Source organism: Cervus elaphus, chromosome 19 (genome assembly GCF_910594005.1).
Source record: "Cervus elaphus chromosome 19, mCerEla1.1, whole genome shotgun sequence".
Lineage (NCBI taxonomy): Eukaryota > Metazoa > Chordata > Mammalia > Artiodactyla > Cervidae > Cervus > Cervus elaphus.
In genome coordinates this window covers 21,315,020-21,334,996 of record NC_057833.1, presented here as the reverse complement: position 1 = coordinate 21,334,996, position 19,977 = coordinate 21,315,020, and the positions used below count along the sequence as shown (strand labels likewise).

Sequence of the window (19,977 nt, the reverse complement as noted above, 5' to 3'; positions counted from 1 at the left end):
TGATAACGTTATTGATTGGGTCATGAAAGTGAGACTAAGCTAAGACAAGCCCAGTGGGGCTGATGAGACAGCCACAGCCTGGTAGCACTGTTCATCCTGAGACAAGGACCCAAAGGCTGACATAGTGACTCAAAGGAAAAGAAACCATCTCTAAGCCTCACTTTGCAGCCTCAAAGTTACAGCTACACAACAAGCTAAATAAAATTCTTACTAATCTATTAATTCAATCATTCAAAAAGCACATTTAAAGCTCAGTTCGTTTCAGGCTCCTTGCTGGGGACCAGACATAAAGTGGCGAAGACTCAATCCTGGTGTCAAAATCACCATGTAAAGATCATAGAATCTTGGACTTTGAAGTGAACTGAAAGGTCATTTTTTTCCTCTAACTTTGCAGTCTTCTCTATGCCAGTCATACCACATGATCATTCATAATCTAGGTGTACAGCTTCAACGAGAGGAAACTTACTACCTCCCTAGGAAGAAAGTTCTTCCATTTTACTAAAAAAATTAAGTAGGACTCAATGACATGCCCAAAAATAAATAAACTGAAGTAGCCACTTCAATTAAGCCTCTGCAATTGGATTTCACGCATTTTCTTTTTGCTTAGCAAAAATGTTGTGTACTTCAATAAATAGTACACACACGTTCTCTCAATAACCACATTAAAAAAACTGTCTTTAACATAAAAAGCTGTTTAGAATCACAATATTTAATCTCACCTACTGATCCCAAGCTGGTTCTCACGGGCAACATTTCACAACAGAGATAAATTGAAGCCAGAAGGATCATAACATAGCTTAAAGTTACAAAGAAATCTCCTGAAAGTCTATTTTCTGTCTACTGTGATTACTTCTTCCAGGACTCAGGGCCAGGATGAAAGTGCAGTGTTATTCGTTCTGCTGTATCCTACTCTTTGCAACCGCATGGACTCTAGTCTGCCAGGCTCCTCTGTCCATAGAACAGTATGTACTATATTTTTACACAACAGAGTAAGGAAATCAGACAATACCTTTTTAAACAAAGGGGGAAATTTTTGAGCATAGTCACAGTATACCTTTGGGTATGATGCGGACCAACTTTCCTGATTTTTGAAAGGCTGTTTGGTTGTTGTGCATGTGAGCTAAGTCACTTCAGTCATGTCCAACTCTTTGCCACGCTATGGACTGTAGCCCACCAGGCTCCTATGTCCATGGGATTCTCCAGGCAAGAATACTAAAGTGGGTTGCCATGCCCTCCTCCAGAGGATCTTTCTGACCCAGGGATCAAACCCATATCTCTTATGTCTCCTGAACTTGCAGAAGGGTTCTTAATGCTAGCGCCACCTGGGAAACTCAAGTTGCTACTGTGACATTATTTTTCTTGAATATAATCTTTACCATTTTATCACAGTAAAATACAATTGATCCAGAATAGTTGAAGACTGTTCTTATTCTCTGACAAATATTATTACCTTAAGGTCATATATGATTATAGTTTGCTTCTTGGGTTGGGAAGATTCCCCTGGAGGAAGAAACGGTAACCCACTCCACCATACTTGCCAGGAGAATCCCAGGGACAGAGAAGACTTGGCAGGCTACAGTCCAGGGATTCACAAAGAGCCAGACATGACTGAGCATCTGAGCACAGAGCACAAGGTTACATACATTTCAGAGGGATTTCAAAATGTTTAAGAAGGCAAGATAATATTGACTACTAGTTTATGCTTAAAGTTTCCAAAGGCAATGAACCATTTCTCTTAACCACTAAGAAAATTTCTCAACTCTAAGAGTATTTAACTCTTGTGGACAAAAGATTTAGCTACATATCTAGCATAATGATTTGCTGAATGAATAAATATGTAAATATTCAACACAGTAGCAGAACACCTGTTAGGTACTATGTCAGTGATTCATGAGACTTCTTCATTCCTTTTCAGTACAAAAAATGACTTTGAATCATGCAAAATATCAGCTATCACTTCCTGTTTATTAAACTATTATATTTGATCAGCTTTAATTTTCTTATTACCTAACTTTTCCTACTTGTAAGTTGGTTATGAAAAAACCTCTCAAGGACAGTATTTGCCCTGCTGTAATTATACATTTTTAATCACTGCCTGTCTTGAAAAAATAGTTTTCAACGGACACTCATAGAAAACACATTTTCTCCCTCTTTAATTGTGCCATTGCCATAATGTAGGGCTATCTAAATGAGGAAAAAAACTTGAAAAAGAAGAAACTTTGAACACATTTTTCAAGATATGCTTAGTATATTAACTTTTATATTCCTTCAGTTCAGTTCAGTCGCTCAGTCATGTCCGAACTTTGCGACCCATGGACTGCACCATGCCAGGCTTCCCTGTCCATCAGCAAATCTCGGAGCCTACTCAGACTCATGTACATTGAATTGGTGATGCCATCCAACCATCTTATCCTCTGTCAACCCCTTTTCCTCCCGCATCCAATCTTTCCCAGCATCAGGGTCTTTTCCAATGAGTCAGTTCTTCACATCACGTGGCCAAAGTATTAGAGTTTCAGCTTCAGCATCAATCCTTCCAATGAATATTTAGGACTGATTTCCTTTAGGATGGACTGGTTGGATCTCCTTGCAGTCCAAGGGACTCTCAAGAGTCTTCTCCAACACCACAGTTCAAAAGCATCAATTCTTTGGCCTTCAGCTTTCTTTATAGTCCAGCTCTCACATCCATACATGACTACTGGAAAAACCATAGCTTTGACTAGATGGACCTTTGCTGGCAAAGTAATGTCTGTTTTTTAATACACAGTCTAGATTGGTCATAACTTTTCTTCCAAGGAGTATGCACCTTTTAATTTCATGGCTGCAGTCACCATCTGCAGTGATTTTGGAGCTCAAAAAAATAAAGTCAGCCACTGTTTCCATTGTTTCCCCATCTATTTGCCATGAAGTGACAGAACTGGATGCCATGATCTTTGTTTTGTGAATGTTGAGTTTTAAGCCAACTTTTTCACTCTCCTCTTTCATCAAGAGGCTCTTTAGTTCTTTGCTTTTTGGCATAAGTGTGGTGTCATCTTTATATCTGAGATTATTGATATTTATCCCGGCAATCTTGAACCCAGCTTTTGTTCCATCCAGTCCAATGTTTCTCATGATGTACTCTGCATATAAGTTAAATAAGAAGGGTGACAATACACACCCTTGACGTACTCCTTCCCCGATTTGGAACCAGTCTGTTGTTCCATGTTCACTACTAACTATTGCTTCCTGATCTGCATACAGATTTCTCAGGAGGCAGGTCAGGTGATCTGATATTCCCATCTCTATCAGAATTTTCCACAGTTTGTTGTGATACACACAGTCAAAGGTTTTGGCACAGTCATAAAAGCAGAAGTAGATGTTTTTCTGGAACTGTCTTGCTTTTTCAATGATCCAGCAGATGTTGGCAATTTGATCTCTGGTTCCTCTGCCTTTTCTAAATCCAGCTTGAACATCTGGAAGTGCATGGTTCACATACTGCTGAAGGCTGGCTTGGATAATTTTGAGCATTACTTTGTTAGCATGTGAGATAAGTGCAATTGTGCAGTAGTTTGAGCATTCTTTGGCATTGCCTTTCTTAGCAATGGGAATGAAAACTGACCTTTTCCAGTCCTGTGGCCACTGCTGGGTTTTCCAAATTTGCTGACATATTGACTGCAGCACTTTCACAGAATCATCTTTTAGGATTTGAAATAGCTCAACTGGAAATTATAGTGATGCTTCTTAAGGCCCACTTGACTTTGCATTCCAGGAATTCTGGAGTGATTACACCATCGTGGTTATCTGGGTCATGAAGATATTTTTTTGTAGTTCTTCTGTGTATTTTTGCCACCTCTTCTTAACACTGTCTGTTTCTGTTAGGTCCATATAGTTTCTGTCCTTTATTGTGCCCATCTTGCATGAAATATTCCCTTAGTATCTCTAATTTTCTTGAAGAGATCTCTAATCTTTCCCATTCTATTATTTTCCTCTATTTCTTTGTATCAACCACTGAGGAAAGCTCTCTTATCTCTCCTTGCTATTCTTTGGAACTCTGCATTCAGTTGGGTATCTCTTTCCTTTTCTCCTTTGCCTTTCACTTCTTTTCACAGCTATTTATAAGGCCTCCTCAGACAACCATTTGGCCTTTTTGCATTTCTTTTTCTTGGGGATGGTCTTGATTCCTGCCTCCTGTACAATGTCACAAACGTCTGTCCATAGTTCATCAGGCACTCTGTCTATCAAATCTAAACCCTTGAATCTATTTGTCACTTCTACTGTATAATCATGAGGGATTTGATTTAGGTCATACCTGAATGGTCTAGTGGTTTTCCCTACTTTCTTCAACTTAACTCTGAATTTGGCAATAAGGAGTTCATGATCTGAATCACAGTCAGCTCCCAGTCTTGTTTTTGCTGACTGTATAGAGCTTCTCCATCTTTGGCTGCAAAGAATATAATCAATCTTAATTTGGTATTGACCATCTCATCAATTATATATTCCCTAAATTAGTATATATTAGTATAATAGTATATATTATACTAATGCTAATATATATTAGTACATTAGTATATTAGTCAATTCCCATATCCTCCTATATAAGTCCCTTGATTTGCTTCTTTTCAAGTCTAATTTCCATCTTGCTCACTCTTCCAGTATTCTTCTATAACATGGCTTCCTCTATAGCTGCCATCAGTATTTATCGATAATGCTCTAAGTGAACAATGAGGTTACCATTGAGGTTATCTGATATTCAGACCTCCTCCAACTCACTGCCAACTATACATTTATGTAGTCAAGGCATTTGAGCTTCTCATTGTGTATTTTTATTTCTGGGTTAGTGAGGATGCTCTGAGAATCGCCTCCTCCATATACGTGAGTAAGCCAAGCCCAGCAACCACGCGCTTTCCCTATTCTAGGACAGTGCTCTGTCCGTGATGGACACTTACTCACATTAGGGCTGAAATGAGGAAGAGGATTTCTCTATTAAACTCTGAGCAGACAGAAAAAGAGTCACATCAAGTCGTACACAGCCTGTAGGGAAAAAATAGTTTCTGTTTTCTCTTCAGGTATTCCTGACACGCTCTTCAGCCAGCTATAATGTATTCTTACTTAATTCACAGATTTATTTTGACCCTTCACCAAGGTTAGCTGTAATATAAGCAACTCAACAATGTAGCAATTGCAGTATCCTGGAGAAGATTATTTGTGATAAATGAAAGCTAAGCAGGGGTCACTGGAACTCACAACAGAACAAAACATATCATCTCCTGCCAGAATGAAAAAAAAATAGTTCTTTTTTAAGTTACATAACTAAACTCCAGTTGTTAAATATTCTTCAGCAGATAGTTTTAAAGCCATTTTAAACCATTACAATGACTTAAACAAATGTTCATTAAAAATGCTGGCAGGTTCTTAAAACTTCAGGTCTCTTCTACTGTATTCTCCTACTCCTCCGCATCCCTCAGTCTCCTGCGTTGTTCAGAACTAACAGATTATAAAAATGTTATTTTTGCACTTGCCTTCTGTGGTTTACCATCTGATTCAATAAATGGATGGATTAAACCATTACTTCCAACCCACATAAGCAGTCCAGACACTATTGTTCTCCATCAGTGATGAGGAAAACCCTCATCCAATATCATGCTGCACAAGTGAGCAGCCACCAAGTGCTATATAATCTTCCCTGTGCACCTCACACGCTAGGAAGAGGAGAGACTCAACGCATTTCATTCTTGAAGGAGAAGAAAAGGGAGAAGAGACTCCACTTCTGAGAAAGTTTAGTCCAACTGAGAAGTTAGAGGGAGCAATCCCCACAAGAATCATCCCCATTCCTGACATCAACTTCAAGTTCAGAGGGTTCACGAAATCACTCTCAACATTCAGTTATTTGTTAGAAGGACTCACAGAAATCACTAAAAGCTACTGTATTAAAATCAGCCAAGGAAAGAAGTACATAGGGTGAAGGCAGGAAGTATCAAAAGTAGACCTTCCATCATCCCCTCCACAGAGAGTTAGAAGGCATTAACTTCCTAACATCAGTGGGTAACAATACCCATGGACGGCTGCCAGTCAGGGAAGCCCAGTTGAGCTCTATGTCCAGAGTTTTTATTAAGAGTCCATCATATAGGCCTGTTGAATTACTTACTAATTGCCCACTTGTTAGATTTCAGTCTCCAGCCTCTCTAAAAGTGACCCAGAGCCCTTACCCTAGATCATGTGGGTGGTCTTTCTCCAGTGGCAACCTAAGACTATCTACATGTGTCCAGCCCTCCAGTGATATTCAGGGATAGTTCTATTGTCAGACAACCCAGTGACCTAAGGCACCCAGGGAAATGAAATGCTCCTATAAGAAAATGATATTACAAGAGGTTAGAGATGACCTTTCAGAAGCTAAGGTCAAAGGGCAGAAGTCTTTCTGCATAAGGTTAAACCATTTACTACTCATCTTCTCTCATAAGCCTTTGATTTGGGTCATTTATTTCAATGGTAAATATACTCATTATAACTATGCCCTTGGGCTTTCTGAGGTTCAAGATAGATGTATGTAATACAACAGAGATTCAGTTCAGTCAGTTCAGTTCAGTTGCTCAGTCGTGTCCGACTCTTTGCCATCCCATGGACTGCAGCATGCCAGGCTTCCCTGCCCATCACCAACTCCCAGAGTTTACTCAAACCCATGTCCATCGAGTCAGTGATGCCATCCAGCCATCTCATCCTCTGTCATCCCCTTCTCCTCCTGCCCCCAATCCCTCCCCACATCAGGGTCTTTTCCAGTGCATCAACTCTTCGCATGAAGTGGCCAAAGTATTGGAGTTTCAACTTCAGCATCAGTCCTTCCAATGAACACCTAGGACTGATCTCCTTTAGGATGGACTGGTTGGATCTCCTTACGGTCCAAGGGACTCTCAAGAGTCTTCTCCAACACCACAGTTCAAAAGCATCAATTATACAGTGCTCAGCTTTCTTTAGTGTCCAACTCTCATATCCATACATAACTACTGGAAAAACCATAGCCTTGACTAGACAGACCTCTGTTGGCAAAGTAATGTCTCTGCATTTTAATATGCTGTCTAGATTGGTCATAATTTTCTTTCCAATAAGTAAGCGTCCTTTAATTTCATGGCTGCAATCACCATCTGCAGTGATTTTGGAGCCCAGAAAAATAGTCAGCCACTGTTTCCACTGTTTCCCTATCTATTTGCCATGAAGTGATGGAACCGGATGCCATGATCTTTGTTTTCTGAATGTTGAGCTTTAAGCCAACTTTTCACTCTCCTCTTTCACTTTCATCAAGAGGCTCTTTAGTTCTTCTTTACTTTCTGCCATAAGGGTGGTGTCATCTGTATATCTGAGGTTATTGATATTTCTCCCAGCAATCTTGATTCCAGCTTGTGCTTCCTCCAGCCCAGCGTTGCTCATGATATACTCTGCATATAAGTTAAATAAGCAGGGTGACGGTATACAGCCTTGACGTACTCCTTTTCCTATTTGGAACCAGTCTGTTGTTCCAAGTCCAGTTCTAACTGTTGCTTCCTGACCTGCATACAGGTTTCTCAAGAGGCAGGTCAGGTGGTCTGATATGCCCATCTCTTTTAGAATTTTCCACAGTTTATTGTGATCCACACAGTCAAAGGCTTTGGCATAGTTAATAAAGGAGAAGTAGATGTTTTTCTGGAACTCTCTTGCTTTTTCAATGACCCAGTGGATATTGGCAATTTGATCTCTGGTTCCTCTGCCTTTTCTAAAATCAGCTTGAACATCTGGAAGTTCATAACAGTTCATGTATTGCTGAAGCCTGGCTTGGAGAATTTTAAGCATTACTTTACTAGTGTGTGAGATGAGAGCGATTTTGTGTTAGTCTGAGTATTCTTTGGCATTGCCTTTCTTTTGGATTGAAATGAAAACTGACCTTTAGATGCTTGTCAAAAACCCAGGCCTTGGCATTATGGCTTAGAACAAACATTGCAGGAGTTCTTTCACTTGATGGCAATATTGAAGGAGTAGATTGCCACCAAGATCTAAGTTAGTTCTGCACCTCAGAATGAAAAGAGCATGAACAGTAGCCTACACAATACATATAGATGTATTCTTCAAAGCTCCCCTAACTAACAAGATCACCTTACCTTCTGACTTCCAGAATTCTGTTACCACTTATGTTAAGGTACTCTAGTCATATCTCTACTGGGCATTGGTTCCAGGACTCCACCAAAGTTACCAAAATCCATGGGTACTTAAGTTACTTATAAAATGACTTGGTCCAATTGGCCCTCTGTACCTGTGGATGCAAAACCCACAGATATGGAGGGCTGATTGCATGTTAGACAGGAGTCTGAAGTTGTTTTTAGGAGAAACAATGGAACTAAATTCTGACAGATGAAGGGAAAAAAAGAGAAATATTAATATATAAATCATGAAAACTCCATGAGGGCCTGATGGAAAAAGATGAGAAAGAATTCCCAACCCCACTTTGCCTCCTCTATTTGTTAATTCAGCAGAGCTCATAGTATGGTTCAAAAAACAAAAAAAGACTCATGGCAAGTCTTGCTTACTTGCTTATCCTCAGGCAACTATATAGAATACCATAAACACTGGAGTTAAAGATCTGGGTAAAAACCTGGCTCAGCTACTAACACTCTGTGATTAGGGCACCTCAACAAAGCCTCCTGAGTTCCTGTTACCTCAATTCTAATTTGGGAATAATATGAACTCCCTCAAAGAGTAGTTTGAGGCTTAAACGAGATAACATATGGGAAAGCTTGTGTTAAATGTACATTTTCTTAACTATTATATAAATACGTTATTATCAGTTGAGTAGATTGGAAAACATAGCTTTTAACTTTTTATTTCCAATTTTTGATAATGTGTGAGTGCATGCATGCTCAGTAGCTACCATCATGTCCCACTCTTTGCGACCTCAGGGACTGTAGCCAGCCATGCTCCTTTGTCCACGGAATTTTCTAGGCAAGGATACTGGAGTGGGTTGCCATACCCTCTTCCAGGGGATCTTCCCGACCCAGGTATGGAACCCACGTCTCCTATGTCTCCTGCATTGGCAAATGAATTCTTTACCACTCCATCACCTGTGCTGTGATCCATCCTGCATTTCCTGTGTCCTGTATTGCAGGCAGATTCTTTACTGCTAAGTCAGGGGGGAAGCCCATCTATATAAATGTATATATAAATTCTTCTATTAAAATAAGACATAGGATGACTCCAAATTTTAAATAGTTGTTCCAGTTGCTTTTTCAGGATAAAAAGATGGCAGTTCATTAAAATCCTGATGCCCTGGGGTTGCAGAGTCAGACATGACTAAGTGACCAAGCGCAGCACAGGGCAGGTGATGCAGTGGTAAAGAATTCACTTGCCAATGCAGGAGACACAGGAGATGTGTGTTTCATCCCTGGATCGGGAAGATCCCCTGAAAGAGGAAACGGCAACCCACTCCGGTATTCTTGCCTGAAAAATTCCATGGACAGAAAAGCCTGGTGGGCTACAGTTTATGGGGTCACAAAGAGTCGAACACAACTGAGCGCATGCGTACGTGCACGCACACACACACACACACACACACGCTCTAAAAATCCTACAAGAATGAACACAATATGAGGTTATTTGACATAGAATTTCCTAAACTTATTAAACATAAAAACTTCATTTCCTACAACACTTCTTAAAATCCAGTGGAAATAGTGATCCAGAGAATAAATTTTAAGAAATATTCATTTAAGAAATTCATATTATTCAGGTTTAAAAAATACATGTGCGTGTGTGCTTGGTCACTCAGTCATGTCTGATTCTTTGTGACCCCATGGACTGTAGCCCATCAGGCTCCTCTGTCCACAGAATTTTTCAAGCAAGACTACTAGAGTAGGTTGCCATTTCCTACTCCAAAGGATCTTCCCGCCCCCCACCAGGGATCGAACTCAAGCCTCCTGTGTCTCCCGCACTGGCAAGCAGATTTTGAAAAACATAAGGCATTACATCCCGCACACCCAGCTTTATACTAGCTTGGCCAGGAAGTAGAGGAACCTGCACGAGGTGCTCCAGGTTGAGAAAACAGCCAAATCTGTGCAGCCAAATTTGTAGCTTCAGGGTCATCTAGTCTCTCAATTCTCTTGATTATCACTACTCTTTACCTTTTATCTTACATAGAATTTGACTTCTGACTATATTTCCTCCGGTCTTCTACTTTGCCTCTTTCAGGAAATGTATCTTTAAATAAGTCCCGAAAACGCCCACAACCAGGTTAACTGGGTCCCCAGGACCATTCTGTCTGGTGAACATCACTGAGGTAACAGACCCACCAGATGCTTCCTTCCATCTCTCACTCCTACTATCCAGGCAGTGTTACTGGACTAGCCTGAGAGCAGAGAATCTTGTAAAGAAATTTCATTTTTTCTTTTCTCAACATAAAACACCCTAATCACTCTAGGGTATTTTTGTGCTTGACTATCATACTGGTAGTTTCTAACACTGACCATCCTAAATTCTAAAAGAGAAGTGTGAAAAGTTCCATTCCATTCCATTCATTTTACAGTAGATTAAGGAACTTATGGTTTCAAAAATGACTAAGAAATGAAGCTGCACTGTCTAGACCAACTGACCTGTCCCAATGGCCATCACTGGTGGTGATGCCACTGGTGTATGCCCAGCTCACTTTGCCCAGATATAAATAACTTTGAGTAAAATTTTACCCTTCACACACACAGGCATATACTTAAAATTCAAATAGCAAGCAAAAATTCCAGTTATACTATTTCAAGAAATACCGAACGGTATTGTTTTTTGTCATGTATTTTTTAATCCAGGATTTCCTCTTTCAAATTACTCTTATCAAAATTCTTAAGAGAAAAATGGGACTTTATATAAACAAAAAACTAAAAGGGACATTTTAAATTATGTACCTGATAAAATAAGAGAAGTCTGGTATTTTAAAAACAATAACAGCAACAAAACCTTTTGGCAGCAAGCAATGAAAGTGAGTGAAAGTGAAAGTCGCTCAGTTGTGTCCAACTGTTTGCAACCCCATGGACTGTATGTATAGCCCATGGAATTCTCCAGGCCAGAATACTGGAGTGGGTAGCCTTTACCTTCTCCAGGGGATCTTCCCAACCCAGGGATCATACCCAGGCCTCCCGCATTGCAGGCGGATTCTTTACTAGCTGAGCCACAAGGGAAGCCCAAGAACACTGGAGGAGGTAGCTTATCCCTTCTCCAGGGGATCTTCCAGAAACAGGAATCAAACCAGGGTTTCCTGCACTGCAGGTGGATTCTTTACCAACTGAGCTATGAGGAAAGCCCCAGCAAGCAACAAAAAAGAATGACAAATGAGTGCATGCAAGATTTGGCCATTTGAATGACATAACATTTCTTTTCATTTGGATTTTCAGCCTCTTTCCATTGTATTATGGCTATATCTTTGAAACACACATCTACACATAAAATGCCCATCTTAAAATCTTCAATGGCATTACATATCCAAGGAGTTGAAACCCAAACTATTCACTGCGCAAGAATGAGTGACATGGAGTTAATACACATCTTACTTGCCATAACCCCCCAAGTCCTGCTCCCCACTATGACTTAGTCCCTGGATTTCTTTTAGTGTATTTCTGAGAACACCCTTCATCACATTATAATGATTTGTCTTCCTATCTCTGTAACGAGAATGCAGCCTTTTCAATAGCAAAGCTATGTATTTCTTACACAGGTTCTAAAAATCCCTCAATACATGTACAGCAAGCAAAACTTTAAGTGAAAAAAAGTCATTTAGCTCAAACTTCTTGCAGGAATATTGTTTTCTCAGCATACTGAACAGGTTTAAACACTAAAAATAAAGTATAAATCCTTTATGTCCCTTTCAGGGAAATGATATAAATATTATTTCTCATAAACAAGAGATCTATTATATTTTAAAGAAACAACATCACATAGTGACTCAAAACAGACTCAGGAGCCAGACTGCTTGAGTTCACACCCTAGCTCTAGCATTTATTACACACATGACCTCAAGTAAGTTAATTTCTCCTCACTTTCAGTGTGCTATTGCAAAACGGGAACTACCTTAGAAAATTGTTGTGAGTAATTAATGAGCTGACATGCATAAAGCATTGAGGACAGCACCTACCATGTAGAAAGCATGATTTCTGTGTTAGCTCTTATAGTCATTACTATCCATCTTCAAATTTTTCTAGCCCATCACTAAGGATATCCTATAGAATCAAATAACCCTGGATAGTGCTAGGTCATCCCCTTCTAAGGCTGCCATTCTTGCAATATTAGGCAATTCTCATGGAGTCTTTTTTTTAAATGCATCTACCTTCTGGTTGCTAACACTCGGCCATGCAAAGCATACCTGGAAGGCTATTTTAGCAAAAGCACTGTCAAAGCTTCTATTTTTAAATCAATGTCAGGGTAGTAAACCTTCTGTGTGGATTCCTAATAAGATGTCCCTTTATTATGCTCACAGGAAGTTGTCAAACAGTTATTGCTTTACTTTCCTCATAAACGGTCTAGCTGTCCCTTTCCTATACTTGCCTCAATCCTTGTCAATACTGCCATATCCTTCTGTCAAGCTATGTAAAGCAGAATGCAATCGCCTTGACAGGGACTTGCTAGAACCCTGCCGAGGGTTTAAGGCTCTAACTCAGTGCATCTTTATGTGGTGAACAAAATAATACTGAATTTTACACTGTCAGCTCATGTTAAGAATGCCTATTAATTTATCTCCATAATATAACCTGTGTTTCATCTCAGACTATCTCCTAATAATGCTCATTTAGGACTGCAGATTAATAGGCATGTTCAATTAATGATTTTGCATTTTTTCCCAATTAAATCTTCTTCCCCCACTAATTTTATAATTCAATTAAAATAAGCCATCAAGTTTTCTTAGCATGATTTGCTCTTTATAAACCCCCTGCCACTTTTTCCCCATTTTCATTGTTTCAGTAGGCCTACCGCTGAAATGAAGCTGTGGAGATGGAAAATGTTTTCTAAACTTTCTAGATTAGATCACCAGGGCTGCTGTAACAAAGTACCACAAACTGAGCAGTTTAAACAACAGAAATGTATTGTCTCTCAGTTCTAGAGGCTGGAAGCCTGAGATCAAAGTGTCAGCAGGGTTGCTTCTATTTGAGTGCTGGGTGGAAAAATCCTTTCCATGACTCTCTTCTAGCTTCTTGTGGTTGGCTAGCAATCCTTGGCATTCTTTGGATTATTAATGCCTCACCCTGATTTCTGCCCTCATCTTCCCATGGTATTCTCTCTGTGTGCATACCTGTATGTCCAAATTTCCCCTTTTAATCAGTATATATTGGATTAGGGGTCCACCTTACTTTCATACAATCACATCTTAACTAATTAAACCTATAACAATCATATTTTTAAATAAGGTCACATTATGAGCTACTGGGGATGAGAATTTCAACATACAAATTTAGGGTGACACAATTCAACCGGCACCACTTCTCAAATTAAAAATGCTCGTGGGGACAAGCCACTTTAAGGAGATTCTTTGTTCTGAGCTCCTATCTGCATAGAAGAGATATATCCAGCACAGAGTTCACTGGGCTCCATGATTGGAACCCACTGGTTGGCTGAAAATCATACCTGTGACCCAACACCCAAAGTTTGCTCAGATTTCCCACAGAATGGGAAGGAAAGCAACCACAGGTGCTTTTTCCCCTTCACTTAGTGCATTTCCCCTACAGATTTTCAGGGAATCTACAATCAATATAAAAAAGTAATGCATTAATTACCATATATTAACACATATATGTGGAATCTAGAAAAATAATACAGATGAACCTATTAACAAGACAGGAACAGAGATGCAGACATAGGGAGAAGACATGTGGATGCAGCGGGGGAAGGAAAGAACAGGACAAATTGGGAGATTATGATAAACATATATACATTACCGTCTATAAAACAGATAGCCCTTTGGAAACCTGCTATAAACCACAGGAAGCTCAGCTTGGTGCTCTGTGATGACCTAGAGGGATAGGGATGGGGGGATGGGGGGGTGGGTGGGAGGGAGGACCAAGAAGGAGGGGATATACATATGCATATGGCTGAGTCACTTCACTATACACCAAAAACTAAGACAACATTGTAAAGCAATTATATTCCAATAAAATAAGAAGCATTGCCTGGATAATGCCTGCCAACTTACAGATCACACGCATTATCTCATGTGAACCACAAATAACAACCTGGCAGAGACATGATTATGCCAAGTATCACAAAGGGACCATGACTTAAAGGTAACAGGACTAGAACATGGATTCCAGGTGCCCTCCTTCCCAGCTGTCTGACCTCGGACAGGTTTGTATGCTTCAGTTGGGTACAAATATGGACAAACAAGAGTGTTCATAGACTTGTTATAAGGATTAATAATTTGATCCATACAAATTGTTTAGAACTGTGCTTGGCACACGGAAGGTGCACAGGAAAATCAGAGCTCATTATTTTACAAATGATGACAATGAGCTGTAGGGCTATAAAATGTCTTCTCCGAGATATTGCAAATGGTCACTGGTGAGACCCAACCTTCAGCCCAGAACTCCTCGGTTTTCCATGTCAACAGACAGCATTCCAGCAACATTCTATTTTTAAAGTGCCTAAACATCACACTTCGAAGAAAATGAGAGGCCTGGGGACTCTGGTATAGGAATAAAGTACCAACAGTAGAGTTGTATGTTCAAGAAACTCTGCCTAAAGGACTGCCTGCTCAGGGATTGGTTTTCGGGAAGGCAAAGTCCTTGAAGAATCAGTAACCACCTCTGTATGAGGTTCTGGAAAAGCTAGTTTGACTGGACAGAGAAAAGCTAAGGAACTGCTGCCCTGGACATAAGAAAAGCTGTTTTTGCCATGTCCCATGTGCTGCTCTTCTTGAAGCCAAGAGAAATACTTGTATTATTATTATTATCCCTTGAGCTTGCTCTGTTTTTAATATATCTGGGAAATATTCTATCTCCTATGCCAAATTTCATATTATTGTTCTGTCCCTCTTTAAGAATAAGTTGTACTTTGTGTTTTCAAATCTTTTCATAAAACTTCCTCTATTTCTGAGCATCACCTTGAGCAACCCTCTCTTGTTTTCTTTAGGACAGAACTATCCTCTGTCATAGCATTCACAAGCTATATTAGAATCACTGATTTCCTGGTCTCTACTTCCCATCACACTAAGGATACCACATTTGTTTTGGAATCTGCAGCACTTAGCACACAGACTAGGCGTGAGACATTAATAACTACTAACTGAAAGACTGGCTAGAAGAATGAATGAATGAATATATAAATGAAAGAAATAAGAAGATCTCTGAGCATCTCACTATTAGGCACATTATAATTTAACTTGACCTCTAACCAGGGAAAGGGAAGATGGGATAAGTGATGAGGAATAAAAGGAGTGACTCTGTGTGTGATATTAATCAGTTAATGAAGCTCCAAGTTGTTTTGCCTGGATCCATAGAATTAAAAAAGAGAAAATTTAACCACTAGCTATCTAGCTTGATTTGCATGTGTTCAAATCTTCAAAGTATTCCCTTTGATTCCTTTAATCAATAGCTATTTTAGAAAGCTCTTCATTACTTCCTAATTGTCCAAATTCATTTTCTTCATTTTTCCTTATTAAAGGCAGATTTTTCAAATGAGTTAAGTAGATCAGCAATTTTAGAATCATTATCAACTTCAAGCATTTCTCTCAGTTATTAGCATGTCCCTTCTCTCTCTGGACTAGATTCTTTTCTCCATTTTTAAAAGGCCCATCTGGCTCATTTTATTGACTTATTTTTCCCATACATATCAAGTAAAGTCAACTTTACTTTATCCTATACTGAGAGCAATTCATGTTTACAATAACTCTGATCCTAGATATTTTATCAGACATCTTGTTTTAGATGAAGATGCAAGTGATTCTCCATTTGTTACCATATCAAAAAATAAGTAAATAATTAGCACTCATCTAGGTTTTAATCCATCCCAACCAAATAAGCTTATAAAGTCATTGCCATGGCCCACAAAACATTTCACAAATAATTTAAATGAATATTTTGATCCTTAAGTACATTATAATTTAAAAAAAACACATATTCATTGAATCCAACAATCCCACTGCTGGGAATCTGTTTCACAGAATTAAAAGCATCATACTATTGCAGCACTGATGTTGTGTCAAAAAGCTGGAAACAAAATGAACGCCCATCAATATACATGGGTGGTTGAAATTTTACGGCATATCAATACCATGGAATGTTATGCAACTGTTTGTATATGTTTCCATATGTGCAGAGAAATATAGAAAAGAGTATTGAGAAGATTGTTACTAGGGAGGAGAGAGAATACTGGATGAGAAGAGCAAAGAAGAAAAAGTAATTAAGAAAAAAAGGGGGGCATTTGTGATAAAACCATTATATGAGAGACAATCTCATCTATGTAAAATTCCATATGTTATATGAATATGATTAAATACACATAAAAGGATAACCACATGATTTTCTGAGGGCAACAGGACTATACATTTTTACTTTCTTATATTGTATAAACTTCTAATTTTTAATAATTAAAACATTTTAAATTTGAATTATTTTTATCATTTGAATCACTATTTATATAATTTGAAAAACATCAAATTAATTTTCATTTTGATATATATAATATATCTAGAGGGAGAGAGAGTAATGCCTATCAGACCAAGGTTTATATACTCATAATTCAGAACTCAAATCCAGCCACTGGACAAGAGATTGGCTTCAAGCAATACTTCCAAACTAAAATCCACCTGATTGAGAGAATATATATATATATATCTTATCAATTACACTCTTCTTAAAACAATCTTTTCTAATTTTCATTTTTAATCTACTCTCAAGATTCATCTAATGTACTAACTGTATTCTTAATTGTATTCTCCACTTGTCTCACCAAATATTTGATTTCCTAGAAAGTCTTCAAAATTCCTCCATCAAACTCCTAAATTTCTATACTTTATGATATCTCATTTTGCTGGATGAAATGTGAAATCATGTAGGAGATTCCTGAACTTCTACTTCAGGATATATATCCCTTGGGGTTCATCAATTTTTCTTTTTACATTCAACAGGAGTTCTACAGTGAGAGATGAAACACTGTCAAAATCTATAGGTAAACACACTTGGACAACAGTACTTAAAAGAGCAATGCAGAATCCTAAATGGTATTTTGTGTGGTCCACCTTTCCTCATGACTTCCGAAACTTTCTGTATAAAAACAAACTTGTGAAAATATATACTTATTCTGCATGTGTTTAAAATTATCCAGTACTATCACCAACTCCAAACAAAAGAATACAAAATCTAGATATCTGAATTTCAAAAGGCATTATAATTACTTTGGTAAATAAAAGTTGTTAAGAAATTGGAATAATCAAAATATTCAAGTACTAATGTAGAAAAATAAAGAATAAATTAATCCAGGTGTAATTTTGAGGCTATTATCATTGCCATATGTCCCTTTGATTACCTTTCTCCTCAGGGACTTGATGTTTTGCAAAATTTAGTCTACCAAAACACATGAATTAATAAAGTAATAATTGATTTTTAAATTTTTTAATGAATCAATGACATGTGTAATTGCCCATCACAGATAATGATCAAGATGAGGAAACCAGTGTGGCACAGACAGTTCAAGCAAAGTGTTTACAGGCAAATAATTTGGTCTCATGGAACAATGTATAGTTTCTGTTACCATCTTGAAATTAATGGAAATTACTGAAGACACTCTCCAGAGCTCAGACCTCTGATTTGAAATCAGTGTTCCATAGTCAAAGAATCAATTGGGATAGAAAATCAGCTTTATTTTAATTTGCAATTTTAAAGAATAAGGAAACAACCTAGAGAAGAATATCAAGATTAATTTACAAGCAGAATAGCTTTGAGGTGCCCAGGAAAAAATGTGAGCCGGAACCTTATGCCAAGGGCAGAGGAGACAAATGAATATGAGTGACAAGCTCTCAGCAACCTTCCAACTTCAATGACAAAGATTCAAGTAATGGATAAGAGAAGGCAAACGTATCAGCAGAAGATAATGAAGACAACATTTTTGTTCACTTTTTATACCTATTTCTTTAACTTCTATATGATAGGTTTGGTTTTGTTTTCCCTGCCTTGAAAAGATAAATGCAGATGCATTCACATCCTCCAGAGACTAGAATCAGATGATCAAGTCAAAACAAATCCTTCTGAAAGCATCCAATCTCATAGCAGATGCAGTAAAAGACACATCATTGGCCATTTTGAGAATTTCCTGCCCAAGAAACATCTTAAACACACATGTCCAAAATTGACAGTTGATTATGCTCCAACCTTGAAAACTAGGTTACCAAGTTTTGACACATTGAGAATCATGCAAGTGTCAGGTTTTTTGTGCTTTTTTTTTTTTTTTAACAAAACAAAGGATTTAAAAATAGTAAATATCACATCATGCTGAATTTGTCTTAATCCTCACTTTTTTCATTCACAAATCACATAAATCTCACAGAATACTGTACCAGTACTTTCAAACCATGACTCCATTAAAGATTTAACATCTGAAGTCAGAAAGAGGTTTTCTTATTAAGCTGCCATTTCCTTTACAAAATAGACTATTTTGTACTTAGTGCTACCCTTTGAACTCTTATAGTGAATAATTAAAACTAAACTGCAGAGCATAATTTTCAATGCTGAGTACACTGTAGGTTGTAGGTTTTTGCTTAGTGGCTGATTTCAAATGCTCACCAATCCCCAGAGGGATAACCCTGCCATTAGTTTGAATAGACAAAATTGGCTGGCCCCTAAAAGCAAGGCAGACAGCTCCAAATCATAATAAAATGGTCTTGTTGGCAACTCACCATATTGACAGTGGGGTCCCTGAAAACCCTCCAAACACTGGCACCGCTGGACTTCACCCTCTGAGCATCTCTTCCCATGGACACAAGTCCCCACTTCAGGGACAGCTAAAAGAAAGGTAGACAAGAAGGCCGGAGAGAACAGAGTATAGGGAAGGAAAGAAAATCTTCAGTGTAAGCATCAAGTTGCTAATATAGACACCATCTAGATATTTCTACCAGCCCCTCCATAGCCTCTCCATCGAAAACAGTTTTTTCATTACCAATTAAGGCCATTGCCTTCTGAAGCCTTGTAGAAGTCTATACATGGTAACATCTGTATCACTTTGAAGCTCCTAGAAATGCCCCACCCCAGACCTACTGAAACAGAATCCATACCTTAACAAGGTACTAGCTTATTTGTATTCAGATTCAAGTTTGAGTAGTAATGGCCTTTATGGGAAACAAATTTTTTAAAGAGTGGATATATGTATATGTATAACTAATTCAGTTTGCTGTATACCTAAAACTAACACAGCATTATAAATCAACTCCACTCCAATAAAAACTAAAGGAAAAAAAAAAGAGTAGCACTAGTCTAAAGGAACTCCATGAAGATGGCTGTGTAACCCAAGCAAATCTAAAACACAAGCAAGAAATACAAATACTTACCAGAGGCAAAGGACTGTGCTAGGTGCCACACAAGATAAAGAATTCATCTCACAGTCATTAATTTCCAGGAGTCTCTAATATAGTTGAGATGACATGTGGGCAGATATATTTACTGAGCTTAAGCTACTCATCTTCAGTGTCCTAGCACTGCATGCAAATACAATGACCCCCAGTGGACCCCTCAACCCTAAGCCTGCTTAATATGGGAAGCCTGAGGCAACTTCACCAAAATCGTTCAAGAGCAGAAAGCATGCTGGGGAAGGGAGCAGGATGCCGACAAACTCCCAAAAGTGCAGGATAACAGAAGAGATGAATGGTTGTGCTGTGGTCTGCATTGATTGCAACACACTGAAGCATTTTAAGTGACTTGGCAATAACCATAAACACATAGGTAACGGAGTTACTAAACAGATTCATTTCTCTAGTGTGAATGAACTATATAACGCTACTAGTTTCACTGCTCAAGGGCTGTCAGATAGATA

The 19,977-nt window shown here is 38.5% G+C and overlaps 1 protein-coding gene across 1 annotated transcript in view; it reads right to left on the bottom strand.

The window, feature by feature from the left end:
• The window catches only part of LOC122675629 (EGF-like and EMI domain-containing protein 1), a 638,499-nt gene that overhangs the window by 542,116 nt on the left and 76,406 nt on the right, over positions 1 to 19,977 (bottom strand). Inside the window, exon 4 of the mRNA XM_043874600.1 lies at positions 18,848 to 18,952. Coding sequence (XP_043730535.1) covers positions 18,848 to 18,952 — 105 coding nt within the window. The remainder of the gene's footprint in view (positions 1 to 18,847; positions 18,953 to 19,977) is intronic.